The sequence below is a fragment of the Pelophylax lessonae genome, assembly GCF_965119305.1.
Source record: "Pelophylax lessonae genome assembly, chromosome: 3".
Taxonomy (NCBI): domain Eukaryota; kingdom Metazoa; phylum Chordata; class Amphibia; order Anura; family Ranidae; genus Pelophylax; species Pelophylax lessonae.
Window position 1 is genome coordinate 562,033,487 of NC_138770.1, and position 16,925 is coordinate 562,050,411.

General features: G+C 41.8%; 1 protein-coding gene across 1 annotated transcript in view; it reads left to right on the forward strand.

Annotated features, from left to right (window-relative positions):
* The window catches only part of CFAP61 (cilia and flagella associated protein 61), a 612,448-nt gene that overhangs the window by 414,165 nt on the left and 181,358 nt on the right, over nucleotides 1-16,925 (forward strand). The window contains 1 exon segment of the mRNA XM_082249457.1: nucleotides 2,194-2,285. Coding sequence (XP_082105583.1) covers nucleotides 2,194-2,285 — 92 coding nt within the window.

A 16,925-nucleotide genomic window follows, 5' to 3' on the forward strand; every position in this document is an offset into this window, starting at 1 on the left:
TTTACAGTCGTTGTATGTTGTTACGCGTTTGTGACTTAAAACTCAATAAAAAGATTTTTCCAAAAAAAAGCAAAGTATAGAATCTGAATTTTTTAGGCCTATCTGCTCTGTGTTACCTTCCTTTTTATGTTTATTTATTTATTTTATTGGGTGTGTTTTTTCCCCTTCCCTTACCTCTCTCCCTTTATGCGCTCTTGTGGGTCATTTTTGCTTGATGGTATCTCTGCAATGTGTTTGCAATAGCAAATAGATGTTTACTGAGTAACAATAGTTATAGTTTTTTTATAATGTAAAGGGATTGGCATCACAGATGAAGAAGCATAATCTACTCTACAAGCTATCCGCCTTTTCAAAACACAGCCTCTCCTAGACTCTATTTAACAAGATTTCCACGGTGGTTCCAGCTAAAGTGGCAAAATACATTTTATAAGTCTGTGTCAATATAGTATAATTGTACTAGTGATGTAATTGTGATGTATACTGTCTACAGCTGTACATTGTATTCAGTTGTCATTAGAGAGGTTCTGTACAAAGCACAAAGCAGTGTCATTTTTTTTTTTTTTTTTTTTACTTTACATCATTTGTTATAATAATAGTGAAAATGTACCATATTTTCTGGCGTATAAAACGACTGGGCGTATAAGACGACCCCCCTAATTTTCAAGTTAAAACATAGGTTTTGGGCTATACTCGCGGTATAAGACTACCCCCCTTCTAAAGCAAGGCAACACCATTGAAAAACATCAGATTTCTCAGATCTCCCATATATCTCCAATGTACTGTAAGAAAGTATTAGATGTAATCTCTCAAAGCGCTGTCTGTCTGTGCCCTATTAATCTCCAAGGTACTGTAAGTACTGTAAATGTAATCTCTCATAATATCTCCAAGCAGGGCTGCTGTTTGAAGCCACAGGGTCCTGTACAGCCCACCTGATGGGGCCCCCTTCGACCCCACCCTTGACTCTGCCCCTGGCCCCTCCCCTGACCCTGCCTCAAAACAAAATATAGCTTTGTCTTTGAGGGGGGAATCATACAGTGCAGTACTTGTAGAAGTGGCAGTTGTAGGGTTGTTTGTATCATTTCCACATGAAACCTGACAATTGCCCTTACAAATATACAGGGTGCTGGGGCCAGGAGTGTGTATAAAAACATGTTTGCAGCACTGTCCAAGTGCCTTTTTTAAACTGTGCTAGGACTAAAGAGGTTAAAGAGGAGTGTTTGGGTGGCAGTAAAAATGCAGTTCAGCCCAAATGCAAGTGTAAAGTGGTATCTCACAGTGCCTTATGATGTTTTGCATTAGAATACCATTCAAACAGCACACTAGGTGCTGCATGGCTCTGTCACAGTGTGCCACATGGCTTTTGGGTACTGACTTTGTTATTGCTAAACTGTGTTATAGTCTATCATTCAGTACAGCTCTAAATTAGCAAAGTTAGCACCCAAAAGCCATGTGGCACACTGTGACAGAGTCATGCAGCAGCTAGTGTGCTGTGTGAATGAAAATCCTAATGCTAAACATCATAAGGCACTTCAAGGAGTCTACAGTACTTAAGACATTACAATATGCAATTCTAGTCCCTACTCATGGTGCTGGTAATGTACATGCGCCCAAAACAGAAGATAAAGTTCCTGCATTGCTCCCACCTCCTGGGCCCCTCTCTTGAGCTGAGCCAATCATGGTGAGCGATGTATTCTATTATTGAATGCAAAGCCTGCTCAGATTGGCGGAGCCAGAGAGGCAGGCTGATGCCAACCCGAGCAGGCTTTGCATTCAATAATAGAATACATTGCTCACCATGATTGGCTCAGCACAGTATACTGTATGTAGTCGAAGCTACGGTACATAGGGTATACCGGTTCAGGATTCCCGCACAGCCAGCGCCTTGAGATTACATCTACCGGTAATACTTATACTTAGGGTACCTTGGAGATATTAATTATACTCGGCGTATAAGACAACCCCCCCCCCCATTTTTGGGGGATTTTCTTGAGGTTCAGAAGTCGTCTTATACGCCGGAAAATACGGTAAGTCATGCTTGCCAGATCTCCTTTATATTAGTTAGGCATGCAAACAAGGTCATATAACACACACTTTCTTTTATGTGTTTGCCATACCCATGTTTTATGATAAGTATTATACTGTTTAAGTCTAAGAAGGTTACAGTATTTGTTGTAATGATTTCTCCTCTGATAGGTGGAATTGTACCTGGAGGTTATCACTATTTACATGTGAGCAAGCCTGCACTACCTTGCCCATTACAGGCTCAGATGCTGCAGCCCAACCATGTAAGTATCTGTATCTACTGGATTGTATGTATAAAAATATTGCCTACTGTAAGATTATTAAGTACAACAGAAGTGTAGCACTACCCCCCTTGACGGTTGCTGATAAGTGTATGTTCTTCTGTGCTGCTTTGACCCCGCAAACTGTCCAGCCCTCTTGACACTCTAGGTTTAGACATGTTGCATATCAATTTAAGTAACACACTAACACAATATGAACACTTATGAGTTTTAACTTTACTCAGAAGAAGAACTTGCAAAGATATATTAGTCAACTAGACCCTGGATAAACAGACAGGGTTCAGTTGAACCAACATCAAAAAGACAGTGAGGAACAGATTTTAATAACACCAAATGATACTAAAAAACACAGTCTCTTGGAATATGTATATGGATCTTTCAGAAAACTATATATTACTCTGGCTCAAGGGGAACCCGGCCTATACCACCTGTATCCTGAGGGGAGATGAGGTAATATCTAGATACCAGTAACGCGTCCCCTTTAAAAAAGCAATAATATGATAGTGTTCTACTTGCAAGGCCTTGCTAAAATCTTCCCCGGCAGTTGGAGCTCATGAAATGAACGGTTCCCAATGTGACTCAGTGTATAGCAAGCAATGTAGAATAGTTGATAATCCTAAAAGATCTGGTAGCTGATTTGATTGCAAAGTGTCTGTGTTTAGTGTAACAAGAACTGTAATAAGTGCGGTCTGAACTCTGAGCAGGTGCCCTCTCACCAAATACTGATGTCTCTCAATGAAACTTCTGGTAGAACAGGCGATGGCAATCCTCCACGCTATGTGGCCTCGAGGTGGCTGCACTCTGCTGTCTCCGTGAGCCCTGCCGACTCCACCCGATCAGCGATGCTGCATTGATGTCTGTGATGCAGCGATAAACATTCGTTCGGCCAGGGCTGAGTCTGCAGTCAGAGGATAACTTCATTAAAGCAGACCTACTGGATAATACCTCAAAGAGAATTGCAAACAATAATTCTACTAATTAGAACCTACAGTAGCTAATAACTGACTAATAGAAGGATTTTCTAATAACAGACTATACAAAGTATCTATCAGGAAAAGTAGAATCATTTTCACAACAGGCCAGTAACAAGTTAGTGGCCTACCCAGTAGTGTCAGAAGGTGGAGCAGGGTCATCCTCCACCAAAGGTTCGGTAGAAGAGGCTAGCACTTGGCTGGAACGTTAAGCAGAAGAAATAAGTTCAGCAGAACTCTCTCCAAAGGTATCATACTTTAGTCTCTTACATGGATGAATTTCCTGCCTGAGTCTGGAATACATGTGGTTATTCTAGACTTTTTGGTACAGCTTTTCTCCCTCATTTTGTGGGGGTGGAATTGGATTTTTCTCAACATTTTGTAGTTCAGAGTTGTCTGTGGGTTCAAAGTTAACTTCCCCAATTCCTCTCTCCGGAGATGATACAAGTCTTTCCATCTCAACAGACTGACGGTCTTACTTTCAGGCGGAGACGTAATTGGTATATTTTCCATTGAAGGTCGGAAAACTTTGATGGTGTCATCTGGTGGAGGGTTCCACAACCAATCAAGAGTCAGCTCTTCCTCATCACTCTCCTCTCCTTCATTCTCCTGAGGTGTATGCTCCGGCATCCGCCGGGTTCTAGACCTCAAACTAGGAGGGCGTGATACATCAGAACAAGGGGTTGAGGGCAGTCGAATAGTGTCTGAGATGGGAAGAAGATGATTTCGGTGCCAGGTTTTAAGCCGACCAGTTTTCCCCTCTGGACAAATCTGATACACAGGAAGTCCAGGCAACCTCTTGCAAATGATGTAAGGATGAGGACGCCATTGATCAGCCAGCTCGTTTGCCAGGCACCCCCAGATTTCGTAATAACACTGGATCCCCGGGTTGCAAATCACTTTAAGATCAAAACTTCTTTTGTTCCGTTGTTTCCTTGCAGCAAATGCCTCCAGGGCTTTTTCATAAGCAAGCTTCAGGTTCTTTCTGAGTCTATCAACATAGCCCCGATAGGAAGCTTGAGAAGTATGATCCGGGGATGTTCCGAAAGCTAAATCCACTGGCAGACGAGCCTCTCTCCCGAACATTAGCCGATAAGGGGATTATCCAGTAGAATCATTCACTGTACTGTTGTAAGCGTGAACCACAGCAGCAATATGATCGCTCCAATGTTGTTTCTTCTTCAAAGGTAAAGTTCCCAACATGTTCAACAAAGTGCGGTTGAATCGTTCAGGTTGCGGGTCTCCCTGAGGATACATGATAGATGATAGGGGGTGGTCCTGGACTTTTGAATACTTAACAAATCGCAAAGTCGTTTTATCAATTTAAAGTCCCGGCCTTGATCCGAGTGAATGCGTTAAAGCAGGCCGTAATGAACGAAAAACTTCTTCACCATGGTCTTAGCAACTGTACTGGCTTGTTGATCCCGGGTCGGGAAAGCTTGAGCATACCGAGTGAAATGAACTGTCTCAACCAGGAAATTACTAAGCCCACCCAAGTCAGGTTCAAGACACAAGAAATCAATGCACACAAGTTCCATTAGTCCTTGACTTCTTAAATGACCCATTGGGGCAGCTCTGCTAGGCTCAACCACAAGAGAGGAGGAATGGACAACATGGTATCGTATACCATCCCAGAAAAGACCCAGGGAATGAAGAAACACAGAACCAGAGGATGTAGAGGAGGCCAGAGGAAAAAGAAAAAGAGAGCCATAGGAAAAGGAATCTTTAACCTTAGGGATGCCTCATTTTCAGAATTCGAAATGAAGGTACTAGAATTAGGTTTAAAATTTGCACCCGATAAGAACCTCAATAAATTTGAGGTTTTTATAGATTTGCATACTTTTTTGAGGAAAATGAATATTAAAAAATATTACCATAAAAATGATGCAAAAGACACAGCAGGACGATAGTTTTTATGTACATAAACAGTCGAGGAATAAATCTGTGTTTAATCCTAGAGCTACTAATAACCAATTTAGTGAAGTATTCAGAACTTTGGATGAACAAGACATAGAGGATATGCATAAAGGACGACAGAAAGATGTAGAAAATGGGATCAAAATGCTAGAAAGAAAAAAGGAAGTTGTAATAAGGCCAGCTGATAAGGGAGGCAAGCTAGTAATCCTCAATAAAGTAGACTACCTAGAGGAACTAAATAGATTGCCAGGCGACATATGAAAAACTTAAAGGGGATCCCTCTAATAACAAGGCAAAACTGAAAAAGTTTGTTTGTATTAAACTGAAGCACCCAGCCGACTCTAGTACCTTCCTGCACACTGTAGGTGTTTGCGCCTCTCTCACTTGCAGGGAGATCATCCAGTTGGTGTGTCAGCATCTTCACTGCATCTACCTTGTCCCCATCCTACGCTCAGTGAGAACTGCTCCTGAGATCAAATCTGTAGGAGCCGTTGGGAGACAATCTATCACTTCTAAACACAGGAGCCAGACAGACTTTTGTGTTTACAAGTGATAGTGGTGAGCAGGGAGCAGAAGGCCTGAGCTAGAAGTGGTGGAACTGAGTTCCACCAAGTTCCAGCTGAGAAAAAGCCCTATATATACACTGCTCAAAAAATTTAAGAAACACTTTTTTAATCAGAGTATAGCATAAAGTCAATTCAACTCCTGGGATATTGATCCGGTCAGTTAAGTCAGTTAAGTAGCATAGGGGGTTGTAAATCAGTTTAAGTTGCTTTGTTGTTAATTAAAATAACAACAGGTGCACTAGAAGGGCAACAATGACATGGCCCCCGAAACAGGAATGGTTTTATAGGTGGAGGCTAATTAAATTTTTGCCATACCCATCTTTTCTGGTAGTTTTCTCACTAGTTTTGTAAAGCCTATCAGTGCCCATCAGTACAGCATATCCGTGCTGCCTTATCAGTGCCTTATCAGTGCTGCCCCATTAGTGCAGCTAATCAGTGGCACCTCATCAGTTGCAATCAGTCCTGCCCCATCAGTGCCACCTCTTCAGTGGCCATCAGTGCAGCCTCATCAGTGGCCATCAGTGCAGCCTCATCAATGCCCATCAGTGCAGCCTCAACCGTGCCCAAAAATACAACCTATCAGTGGCCATTAATGCAGCCTATCAGTGCAGCCTTATCAGTGCCCATTAATGCAGCCTCATCAGTGCCCATCAGTGCAGCTTGATCAGTGCTCATCAGTGCAGCCTCATCAGTGCCCAATCCATGCAGCCTCATCAGTGCTCATCAGTGCAGCCTCATCAGTGCTTATTAGTGCCCATCAAGGCAGTCTATTAGCGCCCATCAGTGTAACCTATCAGTGCCATTTAGTGCAGCCTCCTTAGTGCCAATTAGTGCAGCCTTTCACTGCATCGGGATCACAGTGAGGAATTGGGAGGAGAGTCAGCCAGATCACACAGAGAGGTGATCTCCCACTGTGACACTGTCAAACAAAGCCCTGCCTCCTTGGACCAGCTCCTGTGATAGACAGCACACTGATTCAATTTCCTGGCATTGGACAAGTGTGCTGTCTATCATAGGATTGGATCCAGGAGGCGGGGCTTTGTTTGACAGCGGCTGGTGTTTCAGATCCAAGCTGTGTCACAGCCAGAGATTCCTCTCTGTGTAATCCAGCAGGCTCTCCTCCTGACAGTTTCCTGGCTGATTGCTTCTGGAAGAAGCAGTACTGCCTTTTTTACAGGGCATCAGAGCGGCCTGGGGGGCAATTGCCTCCTGGCCCAGTCCACCACCCCTCCACAATTACCCTAGCTTATTAGTAGAAAATGGTAAGTGCAAACCCTAAATGCCATTAAGCCAAGGCAAATCCTGCCACATCCCTAAGAGCATATGAGAAAAGAATATATCAAATGGTATTGGTGTTCCAATACATCAGGCCCTGAGTGAGCCCCGCAGGGAGCCGTGTATTTTGAGGAGACACCCAACCTGGGACTTTGTAGGCAGGAATTGATTGGCATAGATAGATAAATAAAAAAACATTTAAAATATAATAATTTTATTAATACATGTGAACAAAATTGTTAAAAAAGAAGACACAGATGAAAATGCATCAAACAACAGACAATGTGGAAAATGTGTAATACATAAAATTATGAACCATATCCTAGAGTAGTGGGGTCACCCAGGTCCAACATGTTTCGCCAACTCTGCGGGCTTCTTTGGGGACCGTGAGTGCTGGTGACCTCTATGCAGGTTCTAGGTATAGATAACATATTGTCAATACAGAGCTATATATATTCTGCTTTTTAAACATCACATAGAAGAAACATATTAGTAAAGTGTGACACCATATATGTTCATCATCTGAGTGTAGATAAACAGTCAAACACTCACCACTATTATAGAGTTTGGGGCACAATCAAAAATCAGCAATTGATGGCATAATCTGCAAATCCAGCCGGGGAGTGCTCCCACTCCCGGACAACAGTCCAGACAAAAAAGTCCTCAAACAATAGTGAAAACTGGACCGGGTTATACCAGACAACGGTTTCAATCTGGCGACCAGAAAATAGGGGAAATATTTCTGCTTTCTGCCTTAAAAAGGAAAAGAGGCAAGAGATAACATATGTATGGTCAAAATGGGCGAACAGAGTAAGCCGTATCCAAATTGCCAAACCAATATAATGATTATCGTTCAACCGGTATGGCAAACATTAGTCAGACAATGTATCCAAATAGAAAACATTTTACACCAGAAAAGTGCATCTAAAAGACCAGGGAATATTGGCGGAGTCACCATCCACAGTTCCACTCCTGTGTTCCCAGCAATAAATACCCGGGTGAGGCTAATCAGGCAAGAAGCAGGGTAAGAGGAAATAGAGTTAGACCCAAACAACTGAGTAACCTGGCCAAGGGGAAAGTGTGAAGGTAAGTAAGGATGATGAAGACCCCTGGAGATAAGAGAAGAAAGCACAAGAAATACAAGTGTCCATAATGTTTGCCAGACATGGTTACGTTCAATGATAACACTTACCAAAATAGCAGTATGTCCAGAGATGTGTTCTCAGCTCGGCGGTTAACGCCAATCAATAGTCGTGACCTACCTGAGCTGCGCCGTTGCTGGTTATTAAGTACCCGGTCCCACCGGAAGTGATGCGGTCGTAACTGACCTCTGTAGAACGCTTCCGGTGCGGGCGCCATTTTGCGATCCTATCCAGCACAGCCCGCCAAAACTAAGGAGGCGGGGTGCTGAGACTGGATCGCCACATCCGTCCACAGGAAAGGGCGGACTCTGGGAAACTGGGGAGGAGGCGAAAGTTCTTAACATAGCCTCAAAAACCTCTCCCCCGGCTTGGCGCCCGAGTGTCCACCATTCAAAAAGAGGATCTTAAGTGTGCCCAGCTGGACTACCGCAGAGAACATTGCCATTATATACAGAACAGTAAGATATATCAAATTTACATGTTGTCATCAACAGTTGATCATACATGATTATTTGAAAAGAAACAATATATACTTGTATAAATTCAATATTGTAAATGTGCTAGATCAGTACAAATTGGTATCCAAAGATACCAGCAAACTTCAAAAGACATAGAGGAGGACAGACAAAAACAACATAAAAGAAAGAGAAAAAAAAAAGGGAGGGGAAGAGAAGGAAGAGACAGTGTCGTCCAGAGTCACTACAGTTCCCTTCTTATTCTAGAAAGGGTTTAAACGATAGTATTTAACCCTGGGGGTCTTGTGGCCTGCAATTGATAAATCCATTTTACTTCAGCCTTCAGGATGGCATTATCAAAATTCCCCCCTCGTGGGTTTTGTTTGACGGCCTCCAACACTATAAACTGTATTGTATGTGGGTCGAAATTGTGATGTATCCCCACATGCTTACATATGGGTGTATACATTAGACCAGTGTCTATGTAATATAGGTGGTCATGGACACATGGGCAAAGGGTCTCTTTGTTTTGCCCACGTAGAATGCCCCACAGATGCATGTGGCAAGATATACCACACCCTCTGTGAGGCATGTGATGCGAAACCGAGGTTTTAAAGTACCACCACGAGGTAGGGGAAATAAATATCCCTCCCTCACCCATGGACATTCAGGGCACTCACCACACCGATATGTGCCGAGACCACCTATCGCTCCAACCGATCCCTCATCTGCATTCTTGTAGTGACTATGGACAAGTCTGTCTCTTAGGGAAGGTGTCTTACGATAAACCACTTCTGGATAGGGCTTAACATACTTGGTGATAGTGGCATCCTCAGTGAGGAAATGCCAGTTGTTTGCTAAAATACCTCGAACTGTCGAATGATGTGTGTTCAACTTTGTAATAAGTTTAGTGGTATTGGTTTGCTGCTTTTTACGGGGACCAAAAATTAGCCTATCCCTGGATTGCAAGTTAGCCCTATTAAACGCTTTTTTTTAGAATTTTTTTACTGTATCCTCTTGCTAGGAGTCTTCCCTGAAGGGCTTTGGCTTCTCGCTTGAAATCCGCATCCAGGGTGCAGTTCCGCCGCACTCTCAGATACTGGGAGTACGGGATACTGCACACTAATGATCGGGGATGGCTACTTGTATAGTGCAGAATTGTATTCCCCGCTGTATCCTTGCGGTACAGTGAGGTATGTAATGTACCATCAGAATTCAAAAATATCATGGTGTCCAAAAAAGATATTTTCTCCAAGTCGTGTTGGACCGTAAATTTAAGATTATAATTATTGTTGGAGATAAAATCCACAAATTGTAGTAATTTTTTAACTGTTCCTGTCCACACAATGATGACATCATTGTCCTGTGGCGCAGATACATTGAGGCGGCATAATTGGCGAACAGTTCCCTCTCCCACCCCCCCCAGGTACAGGTTGGCATACGATGGGGCACACGAAGTTCCCATCGCCACCCCCTGTACCTGGAGGTAAGTGGTATCGCCAAAGGTAAATACATTGGACCTGAGGATGTGGTCAAGGAGCTGTAATGTGAAGTCGGCCAATGGCCATTTTTGATGAGTCTGCTCTTTGAGGAACAAAGAGATGACCTCCACGCCTTTACAATGCGGGATGCTAGAATATAGGGCCTCAATGTCCAGGGTGACAAGCATGGAGCCCACCGGTACCGTAAGGTCCTCCAGTACCCTTAACAATTCCAACGTATCTTTAAGATACGATGGAAGGCCCATAACATGTGGGCGAAGTTGCTCATCTACAAATCGACTGGATGGTTCAGTAATTGAACCCATCCCCGAGATGATTGGGCGGCCGGGTGGTTTCTCCAAGCATTTGTGCACCTTTGGCAATGAGTAAAAGGTGGATAATACTGGCCATTTGACATTGAGATAATCATAGAGATCCTGGTCTATGATATGTGATTGTAGGGCATCCAATAATATCATCTTGAATTTAGATTTAAAGGTCTCAACTTTGTCCAGGAATATTGGTATATACCACTCCTTATTTGATAAAATATCGAAACACATAGTTTCATATTAATGCCTGTTCATGATGACCAAGTTGCCTCCCTTGTCAGAGGGTTTGACGACAACAAGGTCATCATGGACTAGGTCATCTAAAGCAGCCCTTTGGGAGGGTGACAAATTGGAGGTCCCAAAATAGGGGACCTCCAAGTTGTCAATCTCATTCTGGGTCTGCTTCACAAATGCCCATATCGCTGGGCAGGTTTGAAGCTTGGGAAATTTGGTAGATTTGGGTTTAAATTTCCGTGGCTCACTAGCTTGGTCTTGTTCATCATCAGATGAAGAGTCAGAGGAGGAACCATCAGTGTATTGCCTATTCTCCTCTAGAAGCTGCATCAATATCTTAAGGTTGCGAAAGTCCTGGGCTTTGAAGCCTTTATAAAGATCTTCATCTCGTGTGTTTTCATTACCTCTGTCCTTGTCGAATATTTCCCCTATTTTCTGGTCGCCAGATTGAAACCGTTGTCTGGTTTTCACTATTGTTTGAGGACTTTTTTGTCTGGACTGTCGTCCGGGAGTGGGAGCACTCCCCGGCTGGATTCACAGATCATGCCATCAATTGCTGATTTTTGATTGTGCCCCAAATTCTATAATAGTGGTGAGTGTTTGACTGTTTATCTACACTCAGATGATGAACATATATGGTGTCACACTTTACCAATATGTTTCTTCTATGTGATGTTTAAAAAGCAGAATATACATAGCTCTGTATTGACAATATGTTATCTATACCTAGAACCTGCATAGAGGTCACCAGCACTCACGGTCCCCGAAGAAGCCCGCAGAGTTGGCGAAACATGTTGGACCTGGGTGACCCCACTACTCTAGGATATGGTTCATAATTTTATGTATTACACATTTTCCACATTGTCTGTAGTTTGATGCATTTGCATCTGTGTCTTCTTTTTTAACAATTTTGTACACATGTATTAATAAAATTATTATATTTTAAATGGTTTTTTATTTATCTATCTATGCCAATCAATTCCTGCCTACAAAGTCCCAGGTTGGGTGTCTCCTCAAAATACATGGCTCCCTGCGGGGCTCATTCAGGGCCTGATGTATTGGAACACCAATACCATTTGATATATTCTTTACCCTAGCTTATTTCCACTAGCCTAATGTGAGAAGGCGAGTGGAAATTATGAGGGCTGCTCTAGGACACATATAAAAGTATTTAGGGTGTAAAGAATTTTTTTAAAAAAAGTGTTCAGGGTGGGTTGGTCCAGTGTTTCTCAACTGGGATGCCGTGACCACAGGATGTTGTTTGCCCTGGATCAGTGTCATTCACTGCCATGATGTAGGCCAAACACCAACAACCATTGAAGCTTTAGGGCCAGGATACACAGTGTCCCACCTGCACCATGGAAATGCATAGTGCTAATCCAGGGCAGGCAGAGTGCAGGGTCGCCCTCGGCATTCAGGAGAGAATGGAGTGCACCTTCATCCAGATCTGCTGTGCTTTCCATTCTCCTCCATGCTGCTTGTGTAATATAGGGCTCTGATGGGAATAGGAGGCTCTCTGAATGGGGACCCTGATATATAGAGGGGCCTCCAATGGCATTGGTGGAGCTCTGATGTGTTGAGAGCATCCTAAGATGAGGGGATGCTGTTGATGTGATGGGGGACATTGATATGATGGAGAGAGCTTTGATGTGAAGGGGGGCTTCTGATGTGAAGTTAATTTCATCAAGGAGGTTGTGTGCATCATCCTAGGATCAGATTTCCCATTGATGGTAAGTAACATGTATGTCAGGGATGTCTCAAGATTTTACATAATTTTAAAGGGTACTGTGACTGGAATAGGGTCAAGAAACACTAGGGTAGTCATTTTGGGATCAGGATTCCACATAATATGTCTTGGGACTATGTAATGACCAGAACTACATCTGTGCATCATTGTCACATCAGAGCACTTGCACTTTGAGCTTACTGGACAAGCACATTTGCACAAGGACTTATATTATTTGAACTGTTTGGTCACTACAGTCACTTTATTTGGACTTATTATATATAATTTATACTTTATACAGATCACGTGCACCTTTAAGTCTTATTGGTTGTTTTTTATTGTTTATTGAGCAATATTATTAATTGTATTATTATATAACTAATTGGTAATTATTGGTTTAGTCAGGATATTTATTGCACTCTGACACTTTGCTTACCTAAGGGTTTGATTATTTTTGAGTAAAGTATTTTCACATTGCATTATATAATTTGTTATCACTAAGGGGTACACTAAAGCGCTGTAGTTTACCACTCTCATTACCAAGGACTCCTTGGATGACCAGCACTAGGGATTTCTCTCTCCTTTCCCTTAAGTGATTACAGGAGCTGGGACAAGCTCTATCCCTCACTGACACTTCCGCAGCAGAAGCGGAACTATTTACACTGCTCCCCAGATTGATTGAGCCTGAGGGGCACACTAACGTATCGTGGGTCATATTGTTTTCAGTGGGCTGCTTACATGCAACACGTTACCAACCACGTAATGACTATATGTGGTACCAGGAAAAGTGGGCATTAAAGTCCAGTTAAATGGCCACCAGGAGGAAAGGTGAAGTGGTTAATGCACATTAATGCCTGTTTTTTTGCACTGCACAAATGTAAGTGGACCCTCACAATATAATATTTGTACACGATTGCAGTATTAAAATTTGTTTTCCCATTAATCTCACTGTGGATGACATCAGACATACTGCATATTCTACCAGTTACTCCACTTAGTGACTCCAGTAATCCAGAGATTCTTTATGTTCCCTTTCTCTTGTACCTATCATAATGTGTTTTGTTCTAAGTGCTCTTTGTTGTTGAACCAACTCTGCAGTATTTTCAGGTCTAAATTTTCCATGATTAGAAAAGAAAAGAGCCGTTAATATTATTATATCACATTACAGAAATAAAAGCTAGTCATGTAAACAGGACGATAACAAACCTTGCTAATAATAAAAGGGCTGTGCTGTACTCTACAAGTAGTAAGCAACTCACTTGTACATAGGCTATTCAATATGAGCTGAACATCGACTGTCCCTAAAATTCAATGCCCTTTCAAATGGACCTTAATGGATATTACTTTGACTAATGATTGCATTTAAAACTCTTTTGACTAATTAATGAAAAAAATGTTTCCATTTTTTACTGGCAGAGTTTTGAGTGTTATTCACATTTAAACACACGTAACAGGATTATATGAATTAAAGGTAGAGCCTAATGGCTGAATCAGACACTGATTTCTTATATCAATTTAATACTCTAACAGTGCTATCACCCTGCTAGAGTTCCTGTTCCTGTTTCTCCTACACAGTTGTCATATCTGAGAACATTTAAAACATACATAATGCATACAACATATATACTGTAAAACATACATTTACACTCAATACTGTGATATGGCAGGAGGTAGTGCTTAAGTGTAGAGCATCCCAGTGAGTTCAGTCCACTCCAAAAATAGTTTTGAGGCTTGGTGGCACACTTTTAATTTAATGAAGGAAAAGTTCAAACAAAACAGTTGCCCACACAGGGGTTTCCACCATTGTTCAAACATGAAAGAAAACATTGTCAAGCTTCCTGGCTTCTTCTCAGGTTTTTTGCCTTGGTCCTCCAGACTGACTAACAGCGCTCTGTGCTTACCTGCAATCTCTGCACTCCCGCAGCTCTCTTTGAACATACTCTGTATCCTCAAGCCTTCAGGCTTAGGGTCTGTTCCCTCACAGACCACACCTGGCCTGTGCCGACATGCACAGCTCTGAGACCTGCACTATTGTGAGGTCCTGGATTACAAGGGCTGCCCACACACCCTGCTGGTTTTCGACAAGACCTGGACACGGGATTAGATGCTTCTTCCTTCCCAAAGCTGTTGGAAGCCATCTGATCCCCAGACCTTGATACAAAAATGTGAAAACCCAGAGAAAACTGAAAGACTAGTTTTCTCCTCTCTGGACTGAACTTATGGAGCTCCTCACTCTACATTTGTGAGAATCATGTGTCACCTTTGTCTATTCTTACCTAGTGGCAGGGCTTTGCACTGCCTTGATACACATACATACAGTACACACTGCATTACACATGCATACACACTGCATAAACAAACAGTTATACTCTGCTGGCAGCTTTAGTTCCCAATGACCCTGCTGCTGCCAATAGAAACTTGGGGGGGGCAGCTCACCCCCACAGCTCCTCCTCCCACTCTCCTTCCTCCTAATCCTCCACTTACAGCCGGGACTTTTAGAGTGCAGCCTGCTTGACGCAGAGAAATAAAGGCATGCACGCTAAGCTTTGTTTACACCTCCAGACATGTCATAACTTCTCTAATTTATGCATGCTCCTTGCATTGTCCAGTCACAAGCTGAGGACTCAGGCTCAAAGAAAATGAGTTGGAATTGAGCATTTAAAATGCTAAATATGAGGATCTTTCGCCTTAGAACTGTAATACTAAGAGCAGGCAGGTTCTATGAAAGGCTGAAGAAATGTAACTTTCTCCTCCTCAACTATAATTGTTAGATCTGACTAAAAGTAGTAGTACTTGATTTTATATATATATATATATATATATATATATATATATATAGATCAAGGTCAAGCAGCAAGGGGTAGAATAGGCTCTGATGAATTTGCAGTGAAATTACACCCGGACATTTTGTATTTCAATCTTTTTATTAGAGAAAAAAGAAGTACAATAATGAAAAACACATTATGGAAAGAAAAAGGTTTCTCTCCGGTTATCAGTCAGATATAACCAGAATGGCATTTATAATGCGTGTAAAGATGATCAAAAAATAAATCAGTGTTATGCACAAACATAACAACCAGCGGTCCCTCTAGGGAGACTCATTAATAAACTCATCCTTCATCACTAATCCTAAACATTTTACACTAATCTACATTATCTAGACTAGATGAGGAGAATATTTTAACATCGCCACACATAAATGTTATAATGATAATATATTGGTAATGGTGATGGAAGGGGGAGGGAAAGCGAAGGGGGCTTGGGGGAATAACTGGCACAAAAAAAAACATTGTTTAGGTACCAGAAAGTATGACCACAAAAACAGTCAGATAAAAATGAAAAATGAAAAAAAACAATCAAATACATCAGAAGGTAAAAATAAGACCAAATAATGAAAAAGAAAGGGGTAGAGTGGAAGTATAGATAGAAGAGGGTCAACCAGGGGGTCACACCCAAACATTTCGGGACAGTCTGATGGTGCAGATAATAGTTGGATCAGCTTCCAGAACAGTAAATGGTAAAACTCTAGGGTCCACAGAGCTGTAAAGCTGTAGTGTGGACAATTCTGATGGTACTTTATAGACCTTAGAATGGTTAGAAACATTATGGAATACTACAGACCACATTAGACTCTCTTGTAAATACTGACTGCAGCGCTGCGAATACTAAAATTACATCATTCTTCCTGTCTCCAAACAATATGAATCACAAACTATACAAAAATCAATGTTTTTACTAAAACTGAACAGATCTTTATAACGTTCATATATGACACCACTTTGTGTATTTACCAAAGCAATGTGTGCAAAACAAATAAAAGTCCCACATTGTTCAGAGCCCTTTTGTGCTCATTCCTTTGTGCTGTACAATTATTTCAATATCATACTATATGGCTCCCCATGTGAATCTACAGCTAGTCACACCAAATTCTCACCTTGTTGTTTGACCCGTAAACAATAGGTCAAAATGCACTTTCTCCTTTAAGGGGCATATGGATACCACGTGGTTTGCTACACTCTTCTGCTGAAATCATGCATGACCCCCTTTATCCTCCACAATTTCTCAATTTTCTTTGATCTCTGATGTTATTTGCAAAGGTACCAGAACTCTTCCCATATATTGCTCTTCCACCGTTCGCACAACAGGTGCTCAGAAGAAAAAGAAAAATCATAGTGATTTTCCCCTAAAATATATTCTGATACCCTACAGATAAAGTCATGGGCATTTCCCTCTTAAGAATAAGGCTCAGCAGCCATGCTCTGGGCAAAAACACTCTTATTTCCAGGTCTAATGTGATGATGTTATTGGCCCTGTGACTTCCCCAGATGGTACTCTTGTTGCCCTGAGATAAAAGCTAAGCTGAGGTTATCTGCTGAACACATAGGATACAAACATACATGTCTATATGATCTGAACACCATCTCAAATCTATATTTTTCAAATTAAAATGTTACCATGGCTTCAGCTTTTTGATAGTAGAGATATATTATACATTATTAAAGAACGTTGAAACTTGAATACTG